The 18,184-nt window shown below is 36.7% G+C and overlaps 1 protein-coding gene across 2 annotated transcripts in view; it reads left to right on the top strand.

The window, feature by feature from the left end:
* Positions 1 to 13,748: 13,748 nt before the first annotated feature.
* Positions 13,749 to 18,184, top strand: part of LOC126262561 (nuclear factor of activated T-cells 5-like) — a 419,353-nt gene continuing 414,917 nt past the window's right edge. For both annotated transcript variants that reach the window (XM_049959258.1, XM_049959259.1), the window contains exon 1: positions 13,749 to 13,862. In XM_049959258.1, coding sequence (XP_049815215.1) covers positions 13,790 to 13,862 — 73 coding nt within the window. In that variant the 5' untranslated portion in view covers positions 13,749 to 13,789. The remainder of the gene's footprint in view (positions 13,863 to 18,184) is intronic.

Raw genomic sequence — 18,184 nt, forward strand, 5'->3', positions numbered from 1 at the left:
ATGAACTGTTAAATTGGAAGAAAAACACAACTGAAAAGATTAAACTAGCTGAAAGATGATTTTTTTTAGCCTGAAGACTCTCAAATGTATGCCCCAGAATTGCAGATTTTCACATTTTTTTCACCTCCTTCTTGCCAACTCAAATACAAACCACTTCATCCATCCAGGCAGATGTGAATTAGTCAGCTAATTATATCTGAAATCTATAGCACTACAAAGATTTAAATTTAACGGTATAAATTACGTGGTCCATACAATAATTAATATGTTCCACTTACCATTTTTGTTGCCAGTAGTGCCTTGACAAAGATGGCGTTTGAAATATAAAAAGTGTTTGTATGCACTCCCAGCTGAAATGGAAGTGTATCATTACGATTCTGGTATCTTCATTTCTCTTACTGTAGCACCTGAAAGTGAGCTTGGTGACAAACAATATAATTCAGTTGGATAAAAGGAAAAAAACATACCAAGAAAAATGAAGATAGTAAAAAACAGACCAAGAAAAATGAAGATAGTAAATGTCAAGTATCTAGATTAAATGATTTAGTTTGAAGACAGTGTAGGTGTATCATTACAGGATCATTTTTTAATCATAAAATCTCATGTTTCTCAGTTAGAAGTGTTACAGTGTTTGTAATTCTGCAGGATATTATATTATGATTGGAGAACACCTTCAGAGTTAATTTGTAGCTTCAACTCATTGTGCACTACAGCTTGCTGCTGAATTGTGAATGTGTGAATTGTGTTTTATTCATCTCATGACATACATTTGCAATCCATTTGGTTTGAGTAGAGGAGACATGTTAAAAATTTATAATACACTTACAATGATTTTTACATTAACAAATAATAGCACTACAATAAATAATTACACTTTAAGGATATTTCTTGGAATACGTAACAGATTGTATGCAGCTCAAATTTCCAGTTTGTCCTGCATGAATTCATCCACTGAGTAATAACACTTCAGTGTCAGTTCCTCATATAGCTTTCTTTTAACTGAACCTCCGCATCTGCTTCCACTTGTTGCCTTTTAATTTATTACAAATTTTCATTCCCATGTATTGAGGTCCCTGGGCATACAGTTTGAGGCATTGGGTGGGGAGCATAAAATTTTCTTGTTTCCCAGTATCATGTGAATGGACAAAATGGTTTCCCCTCAGATAATTTATGTCTGCTGTACAAAAATATAATAATCTCATATATGTACGAGGGGGGACCCAAAAGAAACCGGACTCCGAGGGCGCTGCCACTCGTAGACGTAGTGCAGGGTTCTCACGCTAGATGGTGTTAGTAGAGACCTTCGTGAAACAACTGTGCATACAGCGTCAGTGTAGACCTGAACGTGCAAGTGTGGTATTGTGTTTCTCTGACTGTTGGCGGGTTACCTCTGCAAAGTTGTTATGGCAACTTTAAAAGAACAAAGAGTGTGTGTGAAATTTTGTTTCCTGCTTAAAAAAATTTGCAACGGAGACACACCAAATGCTTCAGGAAGCTTTCCAGGAGGATGCTATGAGCTGCACACAGGTTTTCGAGTGGTTTGGGTGCTTTAAACGTTGTGAGATGTGTGTTGAAGTCCAAGCTCGTTCTGGGCGTCCTTCAACATCGCGAAAACATTGAAAAGATCCGCCAAAAGATCAATGAGGATCATCGCCAAATGATCGAAACAATTTCAGCAGAGAAAGGAATCATTTGGAGCTCGTGCCAGTGGATTTTGAGTGAGGATTTGCACATGAGACATGTTGCTGCTAAATTTGTTCCACGCCTTCTCACACAGGAGCAAAAAACCATCCACATGAATGTGTGTCAGGACTTGAAAACAGAGATTGCACATGATCCAAACTTCTTGAGCAAAGTCATTCCAGGAGATGAGAGTTGGTGTTATGGGTATGACCCAGAAACCAAGCAAGCATCAAGTCAGTGGAGGACTCCCAACTCTCCCAGAACAAAAAAAGCAAGGCAAGTGAGGTCAAATGTGAAGACAATGATCATTGTCTTTTTTGATGTTCGTGGAATTGTGCATCGGGAATTCGTACTCCCTGGCCAGACTTTTAACCAGCACTTTTACTTGGATGTTTTAAGGCGTCTGCGAGAGGATGTGAGGAGGAAACGCCCAGAACTGTGGCGATCAGGTGACTGGTTTCTGCATCACGACAACGCTCCAGCACACACGGCCTTACGAGTAACCCACTATTTGGCATCTCAGAGGTGGTCTGTCATTCCCCACGCTCCGTATTCGCTGGATCTAGCCCCATGCGACTTTTTCCTATTTCCACAAATGAGAAAAACGCTAAAAGGGGAGCGTTATGATGATGTAGAGGTGGTAAAAACAGCTTCACAAAGGGCACTGCACAATATCAAACTTGAAGAGTTCCAAACATGCTTACAACAGTGGGAAAAGAGACTTGACAAGTGCATCACATGTAATGGAGAGTATTTTGAAGGTGACTGAAGTAATTTTGTAAAAAGGTTCATCAACAAATTTTTTATGACAACAATCCGGTTTCTTTTGGGTCCCCCCTCATATAAGGATTGCAGAGTTAATATTTTAAGTTTTCTAAATAATGGTCGACATGGTTCTTTGTGATTTGCAGTGCAAAATTTTGAATGATTTTTTCTGTGGTTTTAGCATCCGCACTATGTTTGCCGAGTTATCCCAAAAAACAATATCATACCTAATAATGGATTCAAAGTAAATTGTATATGCTTCTTTTGTGCGTCTTTGTCAGTTGCAATTGATAATATTTGCATTGAAAATGCAAAGCTGCTCAGCTTGTTTGCTAGGTGTTCAATGTGTGCCTGTCAGCTCAAATTTTTATCTACATTTAAACCTATGAATTTGACAGAGTCAGTTTCTTCTATATCTTGGTTGTTGTGTACAATCTCAATTTGCTCACATTTTTACTGTTTGGTTTTGAACTGCATTGTGTGAGTCTTAGATATATTTAGATTCAACCCATTTAGCTGAAATCAAGTTTCTAAGGTACTGTGGGTTCTGATCACAAATTTGGGAATTTTTTTCTGAATCCACATCTTCAACTAAGACAGAAGTATCATCTGTGAACAGAACTGATGGGGAGCTGATATTTAATGGTAAGTCATTAACGGAGAAGAGAAATAGGACTGGGCCTAATATGAAGCCTTGTGGAACACCTTGAGATAATTTTTTTTTTTTCCAGTCAGAAAAATAATATGCGCCATTTGAAGAGATGCTAACTCTTTGCTTTCTGTTTTATAAGTATGATTTAAGTCATTGTAGGGCACTGCCACTAGTGCCATACTTTTCAAGTTTGTAAACAAGCAATGCATGGTTTACAGAAGCAAATGTCTTTGTGAGGTCGCAGAAAATTCCTGCCACCTTATTTCTCTTGTCTAATGATGTACTTATTTTCTCAATGAAACTGTTCACTGCAACTATGGTGTTTTCCCCCGGCTGAAAACCAAATTGATTGTTTAGAATAACAGAATATTTTGCAGTGAAGTTTTGGATTTGTTCAACAGCAAGTTTTTCAAATATTTTAAATTCAAGTAAAATTATGTAGCAATGTACTTCTGAATTGGGAATGACATAATGTGCTTCCAAAATTTAAAAACAGTTGGCTATTATTGGGCATTGCAGCACACTGCCACTAATTCCCCACAGTGGAAGACTGATGCAGTTAGTCTTGAGGTCTGGAAGTCAGATGCCATTGAACTTAATGCTCCCTCTTTGTATCCATTTATGCTTCATATCAGAATGTAAACACTTAAACTTGAATATACACTGTCTGACAGAAAAAGTGAAGCACGCAGAAGACATGGTTGGATGTCAATGTAAGTTTGTACATTGTATGCGTATACTCATAGGCAGGTATGTAAATTATTAAAGTTGCACTTTTCTGTAACAGGTAGAACAGTCAACACAGTGCATTATTGTTGTTACCAGGCCTGGTAGGATACATAAGGGGTGTGAACAGTGTCAGATATTGAGTGATCACTGTGAAGGACACATTAATGCCACATACTCATGTGAGACAGTTTTATTGAAAGAGTTTGAAACGGGTCTCATTGTAGGACTCCTTTTGGCCTGCTGGTCAAGTCTTGCAATATCTAGATTTGTGGGGCATTTGGATGTGATGGTGGTCCAGTGCTGGACTGCATGGGAAGGGCAGCCATATTCATCATCAAGATGCCAGTTACTGTATGAGGTCCGATCTCTATGAGGCAGGATTGCTCTATAGTGCACTGAGCATATCACAACACCTTCACATCTACACCTTCTGTCTTAGAATGAGTAATGTATACCCTGTAACATTCTGAGTCATCATGCACCATTGCTCAGAACTAGCAGCAGCTGGACAAGGGAATTATGTCCCATTTGTCAGCTGCTGTTGACACCACAATACAAACAGCTGCATTTGGAATGGTGCCATGACTGGGAAGCATAGACTGTTGGTGAATGGCATCACATCGTAATCAGTGATAAATTGCAGTTCTATGACCATCGTCAAAGGGTATGGCAGCGACCTAAGAAGATGTCCCATTATTCCGAGATTTTAGAGAGGCCCATTGGTGTTACTCATGGTATCATAGCATGGGGTGCCATCAGGTATGACTTCAGGTTATGGCTGACAGGAACCAAATGGTACATCATTGGCAGCCTGCATCCTCATGTTTTACTTGTCATGTGACAATATCATAGTGCCATATTTCAACAGGACAGTGCTCATTCGCACATGGCCCTTGTCTCTATGTAGTGTTCGTATAATGTTGATGCACTCTTGTGGCCAGCAAGATCCTCATATCTGTTGCAGACAGAACATGTGTAGGACCAGCTTGTATGTCCACTCCATCCCACTGCCAGTATCAAAGGTATCTAGGACCAGCTACAACAGTTGTGGACTAGGTTGCTTCAGGATAGGATAATGGGCTTATGATACTCTTTTCAGCTGAATCAGCGCATGCATCAAGCCCAGAGGGGAGGCTGCATCATACTAATAAGTTGATCCACACTGTCAAGTTCTTTGTAAAATTGACTCAGTTTTGTAATCACTGAAATAACATTATATACCCTTTCAACCTGTAAAGTTCCCCTTAGTTTCTTCCTGACCTTCTGGGTACTTAGGTACCCTCATCAGGCAGTGCATATAACTTGTAATAAGGTCATAAAATATGATTATTTTCTTTGTATGCACTATTTTTAAGTTAAGTCTAATATCATGTAGTAAACTGTACTGGATATGACCAGACAAGCTAAATAAATGCGGTTTCATAATTACAAAATTATTCCACTGCAGCTGATTTATTCATTTCCCACTTTTTCCAGTTGCTTTTATGCACTGCTACCCCTTTCTCCACCATTCCCTCTGATGAATTCATCCACACCAATCCATGACTACATGGTACTCTGCATACACCTGATTTTTGTAGCAGTTGCTAAGCATCCTTGGCAGATCTTAAACATTCCTAATCTGTAGCTCATGGCTTTGTATTCTGTAGTGATATATTGTTTTTCCAAGCACTTTTGTATTTTAGTAGTGACATATTTAATGAAGAGTAAAATTACATTGGATTTCATGCATAATTTCCTTTGCATGCAAACTGTAACTCCATACTTCAGCGGCATCAGTGTCTGTCAAATGGGCTTCTTGCAGGCACATGCACAGGGGTATTCTCTGTGTAAAGACTCACAATACCCCACTTGAATGCTGAATGTGTTGATGTTCTGCTGAAGTACGAAGCCATCTCACTAGAGAGAAACACTTTAATTATAGCATTCAACCACGCAAAATGTTCTTCGCCTCAAACAACAACATGTACCAAAAATATAAGCCCTTATCTTCAGGTTTTATCATAGAAATTGAGCCATTAAAAACCTTCTCCTACAATCAAGCCATAAAATCTCAAACATAGTCAGCTAACTGCCTTTGGTTGGTCATCGGTCCCATAACTGTCTTTGTCTTACTTTAAAATTGCTGTTGACTGTCCATGCTGCAAGCACCAGCTCTGCAGAACAGAGAAGGTTGTTAATAGTAGAGTTTCTTGGCCAAAACCTGAAGGTATGATCTTGCACTCTTGAAACAATTTATGTGGCTGAACACCATAATTAAAGTATACATAAATGTTCAATATTTACTACTTCAAATCTGGTAAAATGGATAACATTAAAATTCCCAATGATATTTAATTTTATACCACCTTTCAGCTTTTACTTGACATAAAGTGACTGTGCTCTTTTGTTGGGAGACTTGTTGCCTCCTGCAGTTGGATGTCAGTTTTATTTCATCATTAGGTGAATGCTCTTATGTATTGTCAGACAATGCAAGAAAAACATGGTCTAATGTCTTTGGAAGTGATATTTGGGTTGATTACAGCTCTTTTCCTTTTGGATATTATGAATCGAAAGCACTGTTGGACATACCACTTCACTTTTCACTATCTGTCTGCTGCAAATATAGGTTCTTCGAAACATATTTTTCATTTAGTTCATTCATCCACTCATTCATCATGTTCCATTGGTACAATTAAAAAGAGCCTTCATGATGGGGAGTGAGTCAAGGTTCACACGAACAGAAATGAAGCTACTTGTAGGAAAATAATCTATACACTGGATTAATTAATACCAGGACAGTGCTGTTTACAAACCAAAAATTCATACAGTGCATTGCCAGATAGCATTAAAAAATATCAAACACTAATACATTCAAAAAAGGACTAAACACTCTACAACTAAACAACAGCTTCTACAGCACTATCGAATACCTGGAATGTTGCTCGAATCTGTAGGTTTACTTCATTACTCTCTAAGCAAAAATTCATAATTATCAACCATACCTAGATAAAACCAAATTTCCTTCATCCATGTATGTATGTTATTATGCACCTAGCTTTTGTGCTGTATGTTACTATGCCTAGCAAACTAAAGTACAGGTATTTAATAGTTTTAGTAAAATCAACCAAGGGGTTTCACAAGCTTTTCTTCGATCTGTATGTACGTTAGCAGAATAATGTTTTTGTTATAAAGATGTGTTGATACCAATTATAAGATTTTGTACATAATGTAAATATGTAATATTTTATACTGTTCTGTACTTCGACAAGTCCAATATCGTGAATGTGATAATACGGGTGCTAAATAAATAAATAAATGAAATAAATAAACTATAAACTATCAATAACCTGGTAATGGTACTGCTAAATACTGCCTGTGCTTAAGCCTGATAAATGTAACCTAGTAAATTAGAAAAAAAAACATTACTTTTACAAAAGCTACTGCTCCCTCAGTTATTTGAGTATTTGTTGTTTATCTTCTATTGGCATTTTCTTACCTTAATTTTAGAAATAAGAGTGCCTCTTTACAATACACTGCTACTTCTCTTACAGTTTTATCATGAATGTTGGGACTTGCCTTGTAACATAAATGACTGATGATGTACATTTTTAATTTTCTTTTCACTTTGTAAATATTTCCAGTTTCTTGCTTTATGTTAGATGGGAGCTTGTTGAATACCATTGCACCAGAGTACATAGCTCCACTCTGAACCCTGGTGACTCAAGAATATTTATTCCACTTAAGTATAATATTTATGTTAAACAGGCATTGACTTTGCAAGTAAATAAACAGCTTTTAGTGACATGCATATAATGTTACATAAATTCTGATATTTATGCGTGTGAGTAAGTGAGTAGATCAGCACTTGTAGTTAGCATTTGTTGTTAGTATACTGTGGAGATGTTGGTTGCAGTGGCTTAATGTACAACTCGCCTCATTCCATGTTCCGGAAGGGTCTCCTTTGTGATGGGATTTATAGATCACAATGTATATATGAATGAATGACGTGGAAGCAAAGTCTACATCTAAATTATTTTTGTGTTTAGTACTGTGATGGTGCAAGTAACAGTTCAGCTGAAACATTTTTATTACTGGCAACAAAGATTGTTAATGTGTAAATGTACCAAGAAGAGTGTCTAAGAATTCCAAGATGTGTAAAGCAACCTTATGCAAGATTGTAGTTACCTCTTTCACACAATATGGTCATTGCTTGCTTCTATTGAATAAAGGCTTTATTTTTTTTTATTGCTGCACACCCCCAGAAGATTGTTCCATCAGACAGCAGGAAATGCAAATACGCAAATAGTACAACCCACTTGTCTTTAGGTGAACACAGTGGGAGATATTTCCAAGAACAAAACGTGCTGACTGGATCTCCTTGATTAGTTTAGCTGTGTGTTGAGTCCATTATCATGCCATTAAAGATGAATCTATTGAAAGTGAACAAAGCTCCAGTGCCTGATGGAATCCCTATTACATTCTATACTGAATTTTCAGCCGAGTTATCACCTATTTTAACAATAATATACCAAACAAAAAACTGTACCCTGTGCTTGAAAATAAACATAGGCCACACCCATCTACAAGAAAGGCAGCGGAAGTGATCCACATGCCTATCAACCAATATCTTTGATATTCATTTGTTTTAGAATATTAGACCATATTCTGAGCTCAAATTTAATGAGATATCTTGAAAAGAACCACCTCCACACTAACCAGCACAGATTCCAAAAACAATGATCATGTGAAACCCAAATTGCTCTTGACTCGCACGATGTACTGAAAGCAATGGAGCGAGGTGGGCAGGTAGATACAGTATTTGTTGATTTCTGAAAGTAATTTGACTCAGTACAACATGTGCACTTATTATCAAAAGAAAGATTGTATGGGGTATCAAATGAAATTTGTGACTCAATTGAGGATTTCTTAGTGTGAAATACACAGTACATCACCTCAGATGGAGAGTCATGGGCAGATGTAAAGTCTAGTGCACATGAGGAAGGTGTGTTCAGACATTTGATGTTCATGTTGCACATTAATGATTATTTTTATTTATTTATTTATACATCAAGTTCTGTAGGACCAAATTGAGGAGCAAATCTCCAAGGTCATGGAATATGTCAGTACATGAAATTACAACATAAAAGTAATAACAGATACAAACAAATGTTTATGAACCCGAGAAAAGTCAGTCCATAAGTTTAAGTAAACACAGTCGACAATTCGATAAGAATCAGCTTAAATTTTCAAGGAACTCCTCGACAGAATAGAATGAGGAAACTCTTCAGTTTCAGTTTGAAAGTGCATGGATTACTGCTAAGATTTTTTAATTCAAGTGGTAGCTTATTGAAAATGGATGTAGCACCTTTTTGCACAAGAGTTAAGGAAGTCCGATCCAAATACAGGTTTGATTTATGCCGAGTATCAACCAAGTGAAAGCTGCTTATTCTTGGGAATAAGCTAATATTGTTAAAAGGAATGACAGTAAGGAATAGATATATTGAGAGGCCAATGTCAAAATACCCAGACTCGTTAACAGGGGTCGACAAGAGGTATGTGAACTTACACCAGTTATTGCCTGAACCACCTGTTTCTGAGCCAAAAATATCTTTTTAGAATGGAAGAGTTACCCCAAAATATAATACCACATAACATAAGCGAATGAAAATAATGCTGAATGATCACTCACTTCTGATACTGTTTGAATAGTAAAAACGGCAGTGTTAAGTCTTTGAACAAGATCCTGAACATGGGCTTTCCACGACAGCTTACTATCTACCTGAACACCTAGAAATTTGAACTGTTCAATTTCACTAATCATATGCCCATTCTGTGAAATTAAAACGTCAGGTTTTGTTGAATTGTGAGTTAGAAGCTGTAAAAACTGAGTCTTACTGTGATTTAGCATTAGTTTATTTTCTACAAGCCATGATCTTAGGTCATGTACTGCACTATCTGAAACCAAGTCAATGTTGCACACAATATCCTTTACTACCAAGCTAGGGTCATCAGCAAACAGAAATATTTTAGAGTTAACCATAATACTAGAGGGCATATCATTTACATAAATAAGGAATGGAGTGGCCCCAACACTGATCCCTGGGGCACCCCCCACTTGACAGTACCCCACTCAGACACCACATCACAGCCATTATCAACACTGTGAATAATGACCTTTTGCCGTCTGTTACTAAAGTAAGAGGTGAACCATTTGTGAGCTACTCCCTGTATTCAGTAATGGTCCAACTTCTGGAGCAATATTTTGTGATCAGCACAATCAAATGCTGTAGTTAAATCAAAAAATATGCCAAGCGTTTGAAACCTTTTGTTTAGCCCATCCAGCAGCTCACAGAGAAAAGAGAATATAGCATTTTCAGTTGTTAAATGACTTCTAAAGCTGAACTCTACATTTGATAGCAAATTGTGTGATATAAAATGATCAATTGTCCTTACATACACAGCCTTTTCAATAACTTTTGCAAAGACTGATGGCATAGAAACAGGTCTAAAATTATCTACGTTATCCCTTTCTCCCTTTTTATAAAGTGGCTTTACTACTGAGTACTTTAATCGCTCAGGAAACTGACCATTCCTAAAGGAAAAATTACAAATATGGCTAAATACAGGGCTAACATGTGCAGCACAGTACTTTAAATTCTGCTAGACACTCCATCATAACCATCAGAGTCCTGAAGGCAATAGGAATAGTAACAACTTCAGACATTCCACAGATAATGTAGTTATCTATAGTGAAGTTCTGTCTGAGAAAACTGAACAAATATTCAATCAGATCTTTATTTCAAAGTCATGCGAAGATTGGCATTTTGCTTTAAATATTCAGAAATGTAAGACTGGGTGCTTCAGAAAATGAAATAAACATGGTATCCTACGACTACATCATCAGCATGTCACAGTTGGAATCTGCCCACTCATATACATAGTTGGACATAACAGTTTGTAGGAATATGAAATGCAACAATCACATAATCTCAGTCATAGGCAGAGAATGCAGCTGTGTTTCTTTGGTAAAATGCTAAAGAAATACAATCTGTCTACAATTACGTTGCATGTAATACACTTGTGCAACCCATTCTACACTACTACTTAAGTGTGTGAGACCAGTACCAAATATGACTAACAGGGATATTGAACAGACACAGAGAGTGGTAGCAAGAATGGTCACATGTTTCTTTGACCAATGGAAGAGTCTCTCAAAGGTGCTGAAAGAACTGATTGGCAGATGCTTGAAGATAGGTGCAGATTATCCTGTGAAAGCCTACTTAGAAAGTTTCTACAACAAAATTTATAAGATGAACTTAGGAATATTCTACATCCCTACTTATTCCTCCAATAGGGATTGTGGGGACAAGATTAGACTAATTACAGTGTTCACAGAGGTGTTCAAACAATCATTCATGGAAACCTCCCCAGGTAAAAGGAATGGAAAAAAAGCCCTAATAACTGGTACAATGGGATGTATCCCCTGCTATGCGATCCACAGTGGTTTGCTGAATATGAGTATAGATGTATCCATCTGGGCACCCCAAGAAATTTTACACAAAGCATTTCACTAATTGGTATGGTTGTAAATGACCACGTTTGGCACTATCATGTGATGTTTACTTGTTTGAAATGGCAAAAAGACTCTTGAGAGCTGAGTATATGCAGTATAACTGTTGTGAGCCTATTATATGAGCTGCGTTTTGGTAAAGATGAGTTTAAATCCATGATTACTATGCTTCCATGATCAATAAATATTAAAGGTTTTGAACCATCCTTTAAAGAAATTCAAAAATCACTTTTATGGCTTGAAAACATGTACAGCATTAATACCAAACCTTGCAGGATTCCACATGTTTTCTGTCACAAACTGAGTTTATTTTCACTTTTGTGGCACAGTCTGTCAAAGTGAGTGGATGAAAGAATGCGCTTGTCCAGCGAGCTCTGCAGAAGAGTTTCTGTTGAGTTTGGAAAGTAGGAGACAGATATTGGCTGAAATGAAGCTATTGGAACAGGTCACCACGGATTGTGCTCGGCTAGCCCTGTAAGACTGCTGCCTACAAAAGTGTCTGAGTTACGGCCCAGTACATGGTTTTTAATGTCTCGAAGTTTCAAAACAGCATACAATGTGTTGCAAGCCTTCATTCTGCCATGTAAAGATTCCCCTGCCCGCATTTACCCTGGGTTCTAAGTTACCTGCCCCCTCCAAATTTAACATTCCGTAATTAATCTCCCCATCAATCTTTCTTGGAGAATGGATAAGTGGTTCCAGTAACTATGAGTGCTGTTATCTATTACAAGATAAGATGTAACACAGTTTCAACCTGACGCTACCCCTTTCACATATTTCTGAAACTTTCATTCAGACATTTCTGTATACTCTACTGAAATGCCACACTTGAGACAAGGAACATGACAAAGAATGTATAAGCTATGATTTGGGGTTTACTCCAAATTGAAACATTCACCTTGAAACAGGTTTCTGCTGTTATAGTTGTAATTTTTTTCCTCTGCCGAACATGTTTTGCTCCATCATCCATAAGAGCATTTTTACCATCTGTTTTTTATTTGTTTAACATACGGTTATCAAATTGCCCGTTTTTACTGGGGGTCACCCATTTTTTTTTAATCTTTCCCCAACCCCTGCAAAACCACTGGTCTTTTAGTATACAAAAAATATCCTACTTATTTATCAATTCAGTTTATTTTGAAGCCTGGCACTGGCAACAGTCATCCAGGAAATTTCTCTCACTTTTAGCAATTGTTTTGTAAATGTATTTCCCAAGATTCGTTTGTTTTCAAAGGGTTACTCAACTCTGCTTATATTTTACAACACTTGTGTCATGTTGGTTATACTGTACAACATAAAAAATGTAACATACATTCAGTACTATGATAGAATTATCTGTAAAAAAGATTTCGTAAAAAGGGTCCAAGGAAATGGAAAATATCTTACATCACATTACTAAATTCCTCAGTTTCTGAACATTAAAATGTGGTAATCCTCATTTAACATGAAGTTATTAATATATTTACAATGTACTCGCCCTAGAACTGACTGAAAAATTCACAGTGAGTGAAATAATTCTGCCGTTATTACTGGATTTCTCTCTTCACGAGAGGTAAGCTCAGTTATTAGTGGGCCATCTTTGATCAGTACGAATGGAACTGGGACTGAAGATATTTATTGAAGCAACATTAAAGATAGCAAGCAATTATTTGTAGAGCTCTGTGGTGATTGCATTTCATTGAAAACTTCTCTTACACCTATGGTTTTGACCAGAAGTTTCAAACCCAGATGGGTAGTGTTGAGTACCTATATGGTATGCATTTTTAATTTTGTATTGTTGTGGACTGAACTATAAATTTGTGCTGCTGATGTGATCAAATGCCTGAAATAAACAATAGTGCTGGTGCAACAACAGGTGGCTTTTTGTGGAAGCTTACAGAGCAGCTCAGGTATGAAAATACGAAATTCGTTGCGGTTTAAAATTAGATCCTGTTGCGGATATCGTTCTGGTTTATATGTGATATAATACGTAAATTTAAATCATGTAAATGTAAATGAAAGTGTAACCCTACAGTTTTACAGTTGCTACAAATGTTATTTATGTATTCGCCTTTTCATATGTAATTTAGCATATAAAGAGCGATAAATTCCGCAGCATTTCGACTTGTAGTACTTTTCAAATTTTCTGCCGCTTCTTCTGATTACAACCATTACAAACGGTTCCACTCTGCATTACTATCGTGTTCGTATTTAGCTCCATTTCATATTAGCAGAACGATTCTGTTTTCGTTAGACGTCACACACAGTAGCCAATGACAAGGCCAATAGAGAGTCAGCTGGCCAAAGAAGGATAATGGACGTTTGCGAGTTGCTGTCAGCAACGTTGTTTGTGAATCATCCAGTAGTGTTCTAATATAATAATTATACGTTGTTACAAACAGATGATAAAGTGAATATCACGTTCAATTATGTTACTGAAATATTCTCAAAGTGATAAGAAACAGAAGACCAATGGTGCTGGGAAGCAACAACGGGGCGCCGGTGAGTGACTCATGAACTATAGATCAACAAAGATGGCGTCTACGCATGATAATATTTTTATGACGCATTTTGGGTACATTGTAGATTGTTTTTAATTAGTAGCGATGTTACATGTGGCAGACGTATTACTACAAGCATCATGCGCTCCGTGAAGACTTTGTTTGCCGATTTGTTTACTTGATTTGTAAGCGTTGTCGAATTTACGTTTTAATGAGCTTTGTTGTATATTTACATTTTTTTTTCTCACGACGAACGACGGCTCGCCTTTAAGTACAATTTTGTTTGAGTTACAATTGGGCAATGCGAATTTTTCAACCAGACCACATGGACCATCTCCTGGTCTGTTTCAGTTCGTATAATACTGATAATAATTGACTTACTAGTTACGCGATGCAGTACAGTACTGTACTTACTTCAGTGTGTAATGCGCCGTGTAGTAAATATAACTTTTATTCAATGTGCTGATGAGAGAGAGCAGATAATATATCTATTATAAATCAACGATTCATGTTGTGCACCAGACTGTTCCATAGACGGAGAAATATATGCTGTCGCATATTTTGATCCGGATACATGCGTAATATAGCTAATTTATCCATAGCATTTGAAGAGGTTGCAGTAGCAGAGCTCTTAAAACTTCTGGATTCCAACGTGTCGCAATGGTTGGTTGATCCTAAGAATACGCCGAGGAAGCCGAATGCTGTAAGAGATATACAAAACGTGCTGTGCCTCTTACAAGACGTGGTGTGCCTCCAAACAGGCAGGCTGAAATGCACATATGTGAAGAAAATAGCCTACAGCTTAACCAGATATCTTAGTTACATCAGAATTTAGCCGCTGTAATGTGTGCACAATAAATATTTTTGTATACGAATGATATGTTGACAGTAGATGCTTCAAGAAAGATTAGTTTAAGATAAGGCAAAAAAGTTAGATTGTTTTCCATACTTCAAGTGTACACCTTTGTACTGAATATTTGATGAAATATGTGAGCGTTCAAGCTACTTGAGCAAAGTGCTTCATTTAGTTGTTATTGACACGTCAGACACACTCAGTGAGTTTTTTCCTCATTAACTAAAGTTATTGTGCCATGCCTCAGGGGTAATAAAAGAAATGTGCTAACAGATATGTGAAAGATTTCAGTGAAATATTGCTGGCATCTAATGTCTTCCTACCCTGCTCTCCATCATAATTTTTGTCATAATACTGACCCATATGTCTGCCATAGATGAGTTGCTTGTGTAATGAGGAATGTCATTCCTTGCATCATTCATTTGCTTTTTAAATTAGTGTTTGGTAATTTCCTGTAGTGTTTTCCTTTATGGTGCTTGTTTCAGTTTTACATGCTGGGCTTGTGTTTTTGACTGACGTGAATTTCTTTTCCATTCTTTTGTTTTTGCTCATTATCATCACACAGTTTTCTTGAATGAGAAAAAATGCTATAATCTGCTCATATAGTTAGTCTTCAGTTGGGTATACACAGATGTAATAACATTGTGAAGTAATTGAATAATTTAAGTAGTCAGTGGAGAAAGAATTATCTTCTACAAAAAATAATTTTAAACCAACAGGTATTTACTAGTTTACATTATGACCAATGCTGCAGACATAAATTAAGTGCTACATACATGAAGGATCCAGGTGGATAGCTATCAGGATGCTAATTTTTGTAGATAGATGATAATATGAATAAATTTATTTTCTGCTTCATCTTTTCCTCCTTTATGCAGGACCTAACTTTTGCATTTTTTTTTCCATGCACCCCAGTCCTGTGTATTATCTCATTATTTTTCTGCCTGCATGTTGATCTGCTTTTTCCACTTCCTGTTTCCTTGGAGCCTTCTTAATTACACTTTTGCAGTGTTAGTCTGATCTCTCCTTATGACATGCACATACATCTGATGTCTTCTCCACTGGACTTTAGTGAACATAAAAATAATTTTTTTAAACAATATCTTCCACTTTTCTAATCCACAACGCTTTCCAATCTGGCAGCTCTATCCATCTCGGCTACTTATAACCTCTAGCACTGTTTCTTAATACTGAAGTTACTAACTTCCATACAGCTGTTTTGTACACCATTTCTTTGGTTTTTACACTTGTGTTCATTAGGAGCATTGCACCTCCCTCACTCCCCAGATGCAGGTATTCCATTTTCGTTTCGCTAATTGTAAGCCCTGTGTCCTTTGGTACTCATTTCTAGGGTTACTGAATGCACTTCATGTCATTCTTATTTTCTGCAAATAGTCTGCACTATGGAGTTTGGTAGGCTATATGTGCCATTCTGATGGGATGTCCATAATTAATTTGAAGATGTAAGGGGTGATTAGAGATTATTCATCCGAACCAACTTGGACTGTTGTCCATTCTGCCAACTTATGGTGCTTCATTACCTTGTTCTTACGTTTTAATGTGTGTCTTACCTAATTTTTCCTCATGTGTCTCCATATTTCCTTTCATGGACTTTCTCATAAGCATTCTCTATATCCATGAAACTACAAAGAAAACATTGTTGTATTGAATTAAAATGGTGGTCCTAAGATTGTTAATTATCAACTTTTTTGAATTCACTGATTTTTAGGGTTGGATTATTTGTCACAAAAATGAAATCACTTATGATTTACAGATGAACTAAAATGAAAAACTAAATATTGTTCAATGATAGGGAATAAATAAAATGCCAATCAATCAAAAATGCAGATATTTTTAACTATACATGTAGGACATTGTGGAATAGGACTGGTGAACCAACTGTGTGCAAATTTTACATTTTTGGGAGAGTTTTTGGGAAAATCTGTTGTATCAGTCTTATGGTCGTTTGATGTTACTTCCTTACATATGTCTGGAATTCTGTTCTAATTGCCTACTCAATTGGAAATGTCTACTTTGTTATGATTGTACCTTTTTTGGTATATTGAACTTATTTCCTTCTATGAATACAAACTATGGAAAGTTTGAATTGAAGTGTTTCAAATGTTGAAGGATAGCAGTAACATAGTAAAATACCAAACATTGTTTAGTAAACAGTTATTATGAACATATTTGTTAATTTGCATGGCAGAACAGTACTCTTTAAAGTAAAAGTATTATTGACTCCCAACTGTCAATGTCTGACATTGATCAGTGATAAAGAACTAATGCAAGATATCTTATAAATGTTGGTGTCAACGTATTTATTTGTTTTCACTTATGGTTTAAACTGGTTACTGAGCATACCCACCAGATACAAACATTGTATGTCAGAGCATATATACTTCAGTAGGTTCAGGTCTTCGTCTTCATCATCATCATCATCATCTTCTTCTTCTAATGCCTTGTCCTCCAAGAATACTGGTGTCAGGAGCATGAACTGGCTTTTCTGAACAGTGATTCTGTGCTCAGTTCCAGCCACTCACTACAGTTCTTTTGCCAGAATAATCTTGTGTGTCCTGTATCACATCTATCAATCTTTCCTTGAAGTATTATTTGAAAAGGTATTATTTGTTGATACGAACTGTATGGCCAAACTATTAGAGTTTTCTTCTCATAATGGTATTGAAAATTTCTAAACGTTCATTCATATGCCAAAGTGCTGTTGCATTTGTGACTTTGTGTGCCCATTTTATCCTTAATATTCTTTGATGTGCCCACATTTCAAATGTGTTAAATTTCTTACTGCATACTGCAGTAAGTGTCCATGGCTTAACTCCATAGTTTAAGATAATGAAAACATAACATCAAAGTAGTTGAGTGTGAAATGTAATGATACTTATGTTACGATTAGTTGTAATATCATTCATTTTCTGGAAAGAACTTCTGGCCTGTTGAATCCTGCAACACAATTCTTCAGAGAAACTATGGTTTATTTGACACCTCAAGTATTTATATAATGAAAGCATTTCGGTTTCATTATTACAGAGTGCAAGAGTGGCCTGAATTTCATATAGGTTTCTGATGACAAACATCCACAGAAGTTTTACGAAACTTTACTTGGGACCCATGTCATTATGATGATGGTTTCTACGCAGATAAATGTATTTTCTGTTAAGGTATTGGTTATTCCTTTACCTACATTGAAACCATCACTGTAATCACCAGGGTCATCCTTATCGTAGCAGAAGCACTGATTCTGAAACTCATCACAATTTTCACCACACAGGAAAGGGATTTTACGATTCGCGATAATAGCCATTCCCGATCTGAGTCTTTTGCGACACAGTTGTGGTTGCGGTATAGTTAGATTGTCGGGATACAACGTTATGATTGCTACGGTAGAACTTGAACTAGTGATCATGCTTTCCTCTCGCAAAGAGGTCCACTAGGAAAGAATGTTCACGTGGCTG

The sequence above is a fragment of the Schistocerca nitens genome, chromosome 6, assembly GCF_023898315.1.
Source record: "Schistocerca nitens isolate TAMUIC-IGC-003100 chromosome 6, iqSchNite1.1, whole genome shotgun sequence".
NCBI classification, from domain to species: Eukaryota; Metazoa; Arthropoda; class Insecta; order Orthoptera; family Acrididae; genus Schistocerca; species Schistocerca nitens.